The sequence below is a fragment of the Balaenoptera musculus genome, chromosome 5 (assembly GCF_009873245.2).
Source record: "Balaenoptera musculus isolate JJ_BM4_2016_0621 chromosome 5, mBalMus1.pri.v3, whole genome shotgun sequence".
NCBI lineage: Eukaryota > Metazoa > Chordata > Mammalia > Artiodactyla > Balaenopteridae > Balaenoptera > Balaenoptera musculus.
Genome location: NC_045789.1, coordinates 135,770,554 through 135,782,571, shown reverse-complemented (window position 1 = coordinate 135,782,571; position 12,018 = coordinate 135,770,554). Strand labels below are relative to the sequence as shown.

At 42.4% G+C, this 12,018-nt stretch overlaps 1 protein-coding gene across 2 annotated transcripts in view; it reads right to left on the bottom strand.

The window, feature by feature from the left end:
* NAA15 (N-alpha-acetyltransferase 15, NatA auxiliary subunit) overlaps window positions 1–11,712 on the bottom strand; it is a 77,382-nt gene extending 65,670 nt beyond the window's left edge. The window contains exon 1 of one of the 2 annotated variants that reach the window (XM_036852924.1): window positions 11,342–11,712. In XM_036852924.1, the coding sequence (XP_036708819.1) occupies window positions 11,342–11,395 (54 nt within the window). In that variant the 5' untranslated portion in view covers window positions 11,396–11,712. The remainder of the gene's footprint in view (window positions 1–11,341) is intronic. The other variant, XM_036852925.1, reaches the window with a different exon arrangement.
* Between the last annotated feature and the right edge of the window lie 306 nt (window positions 11,713–12,018).

Sequence of the window (12,018 nt, the reverse complement as noted above, 5' to 3'; positions counted from 1 at the left end):
GAGGTCAAAAGGAAGTACTGAGAGACATGGTGGATGAGAGCAATGGCTACTGGGGAGTCAAAATGTAGAGGCTCAGAAAGTCTGTAAGACCAAAGGTGGCAGTTTTAGTAAGGCATAGCTTTGGAGGAGAAGGAGACACCTTAGAAGGAGAAAGTGTCACTTGAAGGTTTGATGGAGAGGGCAGCACTGAAGATCAAGGCCTTATTAAACCAATACAGAACAATGTGGGAGAGGGGACTTATTTTAAAAACTGCATTTGGGGCTTCCCTGGTGGCGCAGTGGTTGGGAATCCGCCTGCCGGTGCGGGGGACACGGGTTCGAGCCCTGGTCTGGGAGGATCCCACATGCCGCGGAGCGACTGGGCCCGTGAGCCACAATTGCTGAGCCTGCGTGTCTGGAGCCTCTGCTCCGCAACAAGAGGGGCCGCGATGGTGAGAGGCCTGCGCACTGCGATGAGGAGTGGCCCCCACTTGCCGCAACTGGAGAAAGCCCTCGCACAGAAACGAAGACCCAGCACAGCCATAGATAAAAAAATAAATAAATAAAATTAAAAAAAAAAAAAAAAAAAACTGCATTTGACTGTAGCAACAAAGAGGGAACTCTTGAACTAAGAGACTGAAGAAACCACCCAGCCTCACCCAAAAATAAAACTGTCTATATTGCTGGTGCAGTAAAACCCATCACAAATAACCTGAACAGAAAAAAGAACCCAGCATTCATACCAAGTTACTTACATAGAGTTTTTAAAAGTGAAAAATTTGGGTAGATGAAAACACACCAAAAACCATAGCGATAACACACTGGAAAGATGTAAGGCTCCATCACAAATTAGAAATAATTAAATAACAAATGCAGACATAAAAGAACACCTCAAATCAAATATTCAAAATTTTAAAGAGCAAAACAAGTTTTAAAATAGGAACAAACTGAACTTAAGAAACAGAAAAAAACAAAATCATCACAGAAATGAAGACTAAATTACAAGATGTATGATCTAAAAAGATAGAAAATAAGACTTCTCAAGCAAATGAATAACAGAGAAAAAAATTGAAGGAAACGTAATATAAAAGAGATGCAAAGATCCAATTAGCAAAGATCACTGAAGAATGAAACAACTGACCAGAACTAATATTCAAAACTATAATTCTTGACTCAAAAGAAAACATCAATCTACAATCTGAAACCACAAGGGAAAATTTATCCAGAATAGTCAACACAGAGACATACCTAAGTAAAACAATTCAATTTTACAGATAAGAAAAATTCAAGTCTTCGAAAAGAAAGACCAAGTCATCGACAAAGAAAAGGAAATCAGGTTGGCATCAGCAACATATAAGCAAGACAACAGGGGGTCAATTATTTTCAAGAAATGTAAGAAGATGTGAATCAAGGATTTTAAACCCAGCCAAGCTGTCCTTCAAACATCAAGACTGTAGGAAAACACTTTTAACATCTAAGACCTTAAGAGATTTCCACAAGCACTGTTGAGGAATCTATACTAGACAATAAGCTTCATCCAACCAAGACATGACTGGGAAAACTTCTGAAAAAGGTCTGTTGTTTAATATTAACTATATTTAATTGTAGAATTAAATCTAAAACAAAGGTATTGATGAGGGTAGAATAGTACATAAAATGGCATGCTCTCACAAAGTAAAAATAACTTTAAAAAGTCAGAGGAAAAGAGACTAGAAAAAAAATTAAGTAGAATAAGCTCATTCACTGCCTCACACATAAGAAAATGGATTTACCGCCTGCCAATGCAGGGGACACGGGTTCGATCCCTGGTCCAGGAAGATCCCACATGCTGCAGACCAACTAAGCCCGTGAGTCACAACTACTGCGCCTGTGCTCTAGAGACCATAACCCATAACTACTGAAGCCCGCGCGCCTTGAGCCCATGCTCCACAACAACAGAAGCCACCGCCATGAGAAGCCCGCGCACCGCAACGAAGAGTAGCCCCCGCTCGCCACAACTAGAGAAAGCCCGCACACAGCAATGAAGACCCAACACAGCCAAAAAAAAAAAAAAGCTTCATGACATTGAATTTGGCAGTGATTTCCGAGATGTGACTCCAAAGGCACAGAAAACAAAAGAAAAAAGAGAAAAAGTAGACTTCATGAAAATTTAAAAATTTTGTGCATCAAAAGATGACACACAGGGACTTCCCTGGTGGTCCAGTGGTTAAGACTCCGCGCTCCCAATGCACGGGGCATGGGTTCGATCCCTGGTTGGGGAACCAGGATCCCGCATGCCGTGTGGTGCAGTAAATAAATAAATAAACAAACGAACAAACAGGCCTGGGGGAAAAAAAAGACTACACACAGATGGAAGAAAATAGTTGCAAGTCAGATATCTGATAAGGCATCGATAGCCAGTAAATAGAGAGAAATCTTACAACTCAACAACAAACAACCCAATTAAAAAATGGGCAAGGACTTAATTAGACATTTCTCCAAAGACAGCATACAGATGGCCAATAAATACATGAAAAGACACTCAACGTCACTAATCATTAGGAAAACGAAAATCAAAATTGCGATGAGATACTACTTCATGGTCACTAGGATGGCTATTATGAAACAAAAACAAAAACAGAAAACAGTAGTGTTGGCAAGAATGTAGAGAAACTGGAACCCTTGTGCATTGCTAGGAACCACTATGGAAAACGGTATGGTATGCCTCAAGAATTACCATATGACCCAGCAATCTGCTTCTTGGTATATACCCAAAGGCATTGAAAGCAGGGTCTTGAAGAGAGATTTGTACACCCATGTTCACAGCAGCATTATTCCCAATGGCTAAAATGTGGAGGTAACCCAAGTGTCCATTGACAGATGAATAGATAAACAAAAAGTGGTATATAAATACAACAGAACTTTATTCAGCCTTAAAAAAGAAGGAAATTCTGACACCTGCTATAACATGGATGAACCTTGAGGATACTGTGCTGAGTGAAATAAGACCATCACATAAAGACACATACTGTATGATCCCACTCACATGCAGTTCCTAGAGAAGCCAAACCCATAGAGACAGAAAGCAGAATGGTGGGTGCCAGGGGCTGGGGGAGGAGTGGTGATGGGGGAGTTGTTTAATGGGTGCAGAGTTTCAGTTTGGGAAGATGAAAAAGTTCTGGAGATGGACGGGGTTGATGGTTGCACAATGATGTGAATGTGCTTATTAATGCCACTGAACTGTACACTTAAAAAATGGCGAAGATGGTAAATTTTATATTATGCATATTTCTCCATAATTTTTTAAAATGGGGGGAAAAAAAAAGAAAATGGATTTATTTTATAGGTGACAAATAAAATAATAGCATAAAATTCACAATCACAGCATAAAATTCCCTCCCCTCCACACCCTAAGTAAGAAAAAGAGGACTAAAGGAATTTTTTTTGGCCGCGCTGCGTGGCTTGAAGCATCTTAGTTCCCTGACCAGGGATCAAACCCGGGCCCACAGCAGTAAAAGCGCCAAATCCTAACCACTGGACCTCCGGGGAATTCCCAGGAATTTTTAAAGGTATAAGCATAAAACTGATTAAAACAAAAATATAAACCTTCTTAAATACCAAAAAATATACAAAAGCAAAATAAAAATATTAAACAGAATACAAAACATAACATAAAACCAAGATGAGATCAATTCAATGAAAAAGTTAACGTCCTTAATAGACTACACCTATAACAGATGTTTACTAATACATATGCTTTACCATTTACCAAGGACTTTTATACATATCTCACTACCTGACCAGTGAGGTAGGTCAGAAAAGTACTGTTTCTCTCTTTACTCAAATTTACAAACTAAGGCTTAAAAAACATAAAAGATAAAGTAAAGCAAAGTCAGGATTAAAACCCATCATCTTTCTATTTTTCTTTCCACACCAGGCTTCCCCCATTGAGCATCAAAATTGTTTCAAAACACAAATTGAAGAAACGTATAATATTTTATTTCCTGCTTTAAAAGTGTTACTTAGCCACCCCACAAAAATCTTTAGAATGAATTAGCCTGAAACTTTTGATACTCTGGGTACAAAGCTTCTTCTAACAAAGAAAATGTTGGAAGAAGTTTAAGTCTCCTTAATGGCAGTGGCAACTAAGTTGGCAAAGAATGTGACACTATCTCAGATACTAGATGCAAGAATAGACACACTTCAGGGGACCTCCCTGGTGGCACAGTGGATAAGACTCCGCACTCCCAGTGCAGGGGGCCCAGGTTGGATCCCTGGTCAGGGAACTAGATCCCACGTGCATGCCACAACTAAGGAGTCCACGTGCCACAGCTAAGGAGCCCACCTGCTGTAACTAAGACCTGGTGCAACCGAAATTTTAAAGAATAACAGTAACAGACACGCGACAGAGCGAGGGAAGGGCTACCCAGACCCAGGCTGTGTGACCTCTCAGTAGGTTCACGTATGGCCAGTTCCCTACAATGCTAGTTTTGAAAACACATATTTGCTCCCACACGATTGATAATTTGACGTTTCGAGCAAACTAAATTTCAAATTTCAAGTTTGCTTCTGTGGGATTTGTCCCCCAGAAATACTAGATGAACACAGAAATCTGCGCCCCGCTGAAACGAGCTGCATAGGCACGCAGAGCACAGACACACGCCTCAAACATCTAAGCTCCCTCAGCTCACCTTGTGGGTTATGAGGTGTCACAACTTCCTCTCAGATTTAAGATAATTTTCCTTCCATCACTTCATAATAATTCACCAGCTGCAATCCTTCTGACACCTACTTCTACAAGCAAACTTCAGGTCTTTTCCAAGGTAAAAGGCAGTATTTACATTATAGTATTTCCATATTGGTTAGCCATTTTACATATGTAAAACTGTGCTATCATTTCTATTAGGTTCTTACCTTGGTTCCTAATTTGGCATCAATGAAGTTTTTAAGTGTTGTGCCGACTCCATTTTTCCCACAAGCCCTGTGGGTTTTATTACCTGATTTTGCATAGTGCACTGACTTTTAGGAACCCGTATGTTCTGATATAGCACAACTGACTGTATATAAAGCAATCAGAAATATACTTTAGACAATGTAATCATAAGTATTGCCTATACTTATTACAATTTCCTCAAAGGAGTAATGCAAGGTTTATATCAGCTAATGTGGAAAAAAAGCCTGGCATAGAATCTGGCTCAAAATAGATGATCAATAAATGCCAATTTACTTCATTTCCCTCTTCTTAAAGATTCTGACTCAGTTCCCAAGCACCGATAACCAAAGGTGATCTTGTAATCTTCAATGAGATCTCTCTGAAAAAAAGGGTACCATATTAAGTGAAAGCCATTAACATAAGGGGAAAATTTTTTTTTCTTAAATCAGAACCACCACCATGTGTGGAAGTACACAACCAGCCCGGAGGGGTTTTTTTCCCCCTAGGTCTTTTTTTTTTTTTTTAAACACATGGGCATACTTTTTTTTTTTTGGCTGCGCTCAGGCTTTCTCTAGTTGTGGTGAGTGGGGGCCACTCTTTGTTGCGGTGCGCGGGCTTCTCATCGTGGTGGCTTCTCTTGTTGCGGAGCACGGGCCCTAGGAGCGTGGGCTTCAGTAGTTGTGGCACACGGGCTCAGTAGTTGTGGCTCATGGGCTCTAGAGCACAGGCTCAGTAGATGTGGCTCACGGGCTTAGTCGCTCCGCGGCATGTGGGATCTTCCCAGACCAGGGATCGAACCCGTGTCCCCTGCATGGGCAGGCGGACTCTTAACCACTGCGCCACCAGGGAAGTCCCTTAGGTCTACATTCTTAAAAGCAAACTTTCATCTCTCCTTTTATATACAATCAGATAAAACAACTCTTACAGATTACACAGAGAAATGCTCATATAATCTCCTCTATAATAAAAACAATCTTTAAGATTAAAATTATCACTGGCTTCAAATAAGATTATAATTTCCCCAGTAGGTTTTAGTAGAAATTTCAAATGATCTCAACTGAAAATGTGTTCCTATTATACTTACCAAAGAAAATCTCAGTGGAATAGAGCATATCAGGTAACAAAAACATTAACCTCTCCATCATTTATTTCTATATTGCAATTTATATTTCACTTTTAAATAGACAAAAGATTGCTTTTATTAAATTAAAATTTTATGGAATTATTTTAGTTCCAAATTAAGTAGTGAAAATACAATTCATATCTTACCTAAAGGGGAAAAACCACATGCAACAAGTTAAACTTGTTTTTTTTTAAGTTACAACTTCAATACAAGTTTGTACAGTATGCATCATAAAACAGCTTAAATGTAAATGTACAGCTGACATTCCAGGGAAATTCCCAGAAGTCAAGAATACAGTCACAGGACTTCCCTGGTGACGCAGTGGTTAAGAATCCGCCTGCCAATGCAGGGGACACGGGTTCGAGCCCTGGTCCGGGAAGATCCCACATGCCACGGAGCAACTAAGCCCGTGGGCCACAACTACTGAGCCTGCGCTCTAGAGGCTGCAAGCCACAACTACTGAGCCCGCGTGCCACTACTACTGAAGCCTGCACACCTAGAGCCTGTGCTCCACAACAAGAGAAGCCCACGCACCGCAATGAAGAGTAGCCCCTGCTCGTCGCAACTAGAGAAAGCCCCCGCGCAGCAATGAAGACCCAATGCAGCCAAAAATAAATAAATAAAATAACTTAATTAAGAAAAAAAAAATACAGTCACAGCAAAAATTGCCTCCCCTCTACATCCTAATATATATACTAACAACCATCACTCTTTTAAATCTCTTCACTTGTTCTTCTTACCGTCAGCACTGGCAACTGACATTATTTCTAAAACCATTTTTCACTAAGAATCTTCAGTTCTTCTCTCTTCAACAGGGCTACTGCCTACAAACAGAGAGCAAAGTTGGATTCAGATGTGGATGCTGACGGTTGGCTAGGGTCACCGATTAGTTAAGTGGCTGCTCTGCCACACCAGCTTCCCAGCATACCTTTCCCAAATTCCAAGAATTCAATTTGATTTTTAAATTTTCTAAAAAACACTCACAAAGCGACTGTAAATTACAAATGTTCTCCCTTCTAACATTTTATATTCCTGTCTCGTAATATCATATACAGGGGTCCTCACCCCTGACTCTGTGTCAGAATCAGTTTTAGAGCTTTATGAAACTACAGATGGCTGAGTTTTACTACTTGATACAACAGGCTCATGACAAACATCCTCATTTAATCCAGATACCATTTCTCCTCCAGTGCTAACACAACCAAAAAAGAAACAATAAAAATCTCCTCTTATGCTTTTGTGATGGGAAAAAGGGCCATGTAAACAAACCTGATACCATGATTCATTCATAAATGAAACTTCCAAGGTCTCACCGGGTAATACAGGTTCTGCCTGATACCCTACAATTACCTCATATAACAATGTATTCTACAATGCCAAGGCCCAGCTTAACTCCCTTCTCCAAAAGTCTTTATGCAAGCACAAAATCCAAAGATTACGGTTTCGCTCTCCTGCCCTGTAGTCACTGTCTTAACACTGATTCTATGCAAAAATATTTCTTGAATACGTATTATGGTACGTTATTCTAACTAATGGGGGTATAGCAATTAACAGAACAAAATCCCTATCCTCATAAAACCTACGTTTTAATTATGGTAGACATGTGATAAATGACTTGTATACATATGTCAGATGGTGATAAGTGATGAGAAAAATAAAGCAAGGAAGAAAATCAGAAGGTTGGGCTGAAGAGGACTTCTGGTCAAGGAAGACCTCAGTATGACATTTAGAGGACATCTGAGCAGAATTCTGAAAGGAATAAGAGAAGAAATGAACCATGCAGTTATCTGGGGGAGAAAATTCTGAACAAACAGTCCTCTGCATATGATCCCTTCTATAACCTAGCTTTTTATGTCCAAAAGCACTTTTTTGAACAAAGAAAATATATTTGAATCAATGCTAAGAAATGCATTATCAGAAGCAGAAATACTAAAGGAAATTAGAATGCACACTAAACAAAGAGATCCCTTCTGTTAAAGCTGGTTGGCCAGTAGCTCTCCTGTCCACCAATCATACAGGGCACCATGTCTGCCTCTGTGGAAACTGCTTTTAACCAGTCTTCAAAGTAATAGGTGGGATGGCAACTCTATACCATCAAATAACTTAGTTTGTGTAATCCCCAATAACGGCCAAGACGGCAAGGCTTTGAAATACTCGCATAATCAAACGTTAAATTCAGTTCCCTATTAGCTTTTGTCTGCTTCTCTGCACATATCATGTTGTCTACTACAAGTGAAAACTAAACTGTAGTCGTTCATTTTTTTTTACCAGAATACTCTATTCTACAAATAATCTGCACAAACAAGTATTTTAATCTACTTTTAACCCAAAAGAATCATGTCTTGAACATTTCAGGTTTCTAACACAATAAAGCATTTTAAAATATATATCCTTTGTCAATTTACATAAAAACATATACTTCTGTGTTCATTCATACTATATCCATTCCAGAAAGGATTTAGGATAGAAATCTAAAAGAAAACAAACAAATCAGTGAATTTGCCACATTATCAGATTTTTCTTCTCATAAGATTCTTTACAGACTTTTAAAAGAAGTATTTTGTGAGTTTCATAAGAATGTAGTGTATTTACATTATAGCAAAATTGCATTTCGTTTTCTAATTCACTTCTTTTTTTATTAAGATTTTTTTTGACGTGGACCTTTTTTTTTTTTTTTAAGTCTTTATTGAATGTGCTACAACACTGCCTCTGCTTTATGCCTTGGCTTCCTGGCCGCGAGGCCTGTGGGATCCTAGCACCCCTGACCAGGGATCGAACCCACACCCCCTGCACTGGAAGGCGAAGTCTCAACCACTGGACCGCCAGGGACGTCCCTCTAATTCACTTTTAAACAAATTTATTCTAGTTCAAACATTTGATTACCTACTGTATACAGAAGAAAGGGGACTTCAGAGCAGGTAAAACTTTGTTTCCATTTTTTATTTTTTCTTTGTTATATTCTAAACACATGCAGTGCAGGTAAAAGTATATTAAGACCAATTTCAAGGTCACTGTCCTCACTCGGTTGCAAAACTATTATTGTCACATAGAAACTAAAGTCAGCGGACCTTCCTATGCACATATGGAAATCTACTTGTTAACAATTCCTAATTTTAATTTCATCTGCAACTAAGTCCAACCTAAGTATCATTAACTGTACAAACAGCACTTTTTCCAAAAGCAATAAATAACATGAAATAATTTACCTACAATATTTGTAGGTACCTACAATATGTGTAGCCACCTAACAATTACTACAACTCCTTTTACCTAACAAAGAACTAGGCAGGTGTGGTGTAAGTGCCCTGAAAAAAAAAGTTTCAGGACTTCCCTGGTGGCGCAGTGGTTAAGAACCCGTCTGCCAATGCAGGGGACACAGGTTCGAGCCCTGGTCCGGGAAGATCCCACATGCCGCGGAGCAACTAAGTCCATCCACCACAACTACTGAGCCTGCGCTCTACAACCCGTGAGCCACAACTACTGAGCCCTCGTGCCACAACTACTTAAGCCCGCACGCCTAGAGCCCGTGCTCCGCAACAAGAGAAGCCACCGCAATGAAAAGCCCGCGCGGAGCAACGAAGACCCAACGCAACCGAAAAAAAATTGCATTCCTGACCCTTACACTAGCTGTTAGCCTTAATCTCAGGGTGTTCCTTAATCTTGGGACATTTTGAGACTAAAGGAGGATTCTACAAGTGCACTGTCCAAAATGGTAACCATTTACCACATGTGGCTATGTGAAGTTAAATTAATTAAAATTAAGAATTCAATTCCTCAATCACACTAGCCATATTTCAAGTGTACAAGAGCCACATGTGGCTAATGGCTATCATAATGGAGAGAACAACTCCTTTAAAAGTTGTAAAAGTGAATAAATTGCTGTGGTAAAAAGGTGCTATAGTCCTACCTACACGCCAATTAGTCTTGAAACCAAAAAAAATGGCAATAAGGACTTCAAGGTAACTAAGAGTTAACACCGTACTGGATGCGACTTTCCTACACGTTTCCACACGAACTGACTAAATCTGTAGGCATATGGATATTTCTGTAAAATCAAAGTTAGTTCAACATGGGTTACTTTCCTTTCTCTAGGAAACCCGGATCCTCAGCGCTGTTATACTTTTCAAACAAATGAAATACATTTAAATTACAAGAGGAAAGAACTAACACTTTCGTACACACACTCCAAATTTGAAGTCTTAAGTCTGGCAAATGCAGTTAATCCTTTCATAAATAAGTGTCTGCATGAAAGCGGCAACCCACACACTAGATGGCAAATAAAAAACGTGCTACAAAGTTTTAATTATAGCACCAAAGCTACAAGGCAGATGTTCCAGTGTAAACAGTCCCTCCAAACATCATCGCATTTACGGTTATTAAAAAAAAAAAAAAATGCAAACGGCAAACATGTGAAATGCAGGGAATTATCGAGCCTGAGCTAGCGTCAAAAAGATCCATTTCATAAGTCCTTATATTCTCTTTTCTCTGCTGCTCATTTCTTGCGTCAGTGTTAATACACTTCGGTCTACAAGAAAATCTGTGTCCAGAACTTCTCCGCTGAAAGCTCTTAACTTTCCACTTCCTACTGGACCGCCCCCTCGCAATGGGCCCCACCTCCCAAGGAGGGTGATGTTTCCCGCTCGGAAGCTAAGAAATAAATGTCTCTCCCCTACTCCTGAAAGGAGGGAAGGAGGCCGAGAAGCTGCAGATGCCAGCATTCCTACTGACTCCATCGAGGCTGTCGTTTAGAAGCCTTCCTCTCCTCTTCTGAACTCCTTTCTTCCTTCCCTCCTCCCAGGTCATTCAGTGACCCCGAGCCGGGCGGGGACAGGTGACTCCCGAGAGGAGAGGAAGAGGGAGGGACGGACGATGGAGGGAGAGCCGCGCTTAGGCAATGAATGAGCTGTGCCGCATCCGCACCACCTGTTCCTTCCAAGGGTGCCACCCCGGCCTGCCGGCAGGGTTCCCAAACCACCCGGGCCGCCGCTCCTGCCCGTGTCGCCCGCTTCCCCGCTGAAGGCCAGGCCTCTGCCCCCTTCGCTCAGGGCGAATGAAAACCGGCCGCTTCGAAGCCAGGAGAACGGGGCCTACTCCGGAACCACGGCCTCCGGAGCGTGGGGACGGGAGGAGGAAGCCCGTGGCCCCTGGCGCGCGGGCCCAAGTGGGAACCCCGAGGAGGGGACGAGGCAGTGCATTCAGCCTGACTAGGAGCACGAAGGCGGGGTCCCGGGCGGCGGTGGCCCGGTGCCCCTGGACCGAGGTTAGGGGTGACAGGCCCGTGTACCGGCTAAATCCTCCTCACTGCTGGTCCGGAGCCTTCCACTTACCAAGATTCGCTTGAAGAGCGCGTTCTCCTTGGGCGGGAGGCTCACGGCCGGCATCGTTCCGGCTCCTCCCGCTGCTCCCGCCACCGCCCGGCTCGGTCAGTCTGTTTGTCCGACCGCCGCCGCCGCCGTCGTTCCCTGGCTGCTTCAGCCTTGATTGCCCCGATCCACCGCCGCCACCGGGCCTCGGGTGTCACCGCGTCGCCCAACCCAGACACCCCCTTCCCCTCGTAGTCTTTTTTCCCTTCTCACTTAACACTGCCGCCGCCTCCTCCCCCCCCCACGGGTCTCCGTCGGCGGTTCACGTGGTAACTGAACAGACCGACAGAGGCAGCCAAAATGGCGGACGTGGAGAGCTTTCCCACCCGGGTCACACCTCCTAACACGCAGGCGCGATGACCTCCTTTCCCCACCTCCTCTGTCCTGGAGCTTGCTGGGAAACCTGGAGGCCCGCCCAGGTCCGCGCAGGCCGCGAGGGTCGCGGCAGGCCCCGCCCATCCTTTCGGTTTCTTGTCTCCGAGGCGCCGGGGAAGCGAGGGGAGAGTGGCCAACTGCGGTTCCGACCCCCTCCGCATCAAAAGTAGCGATTCCACTACTTCTTGCTAGATTGGCTTTTCATTCATTGGGTAGACTCTTCCAGTCTGTATAATCATAGTTTGAGCCTAAAGTGCTAAAATCCC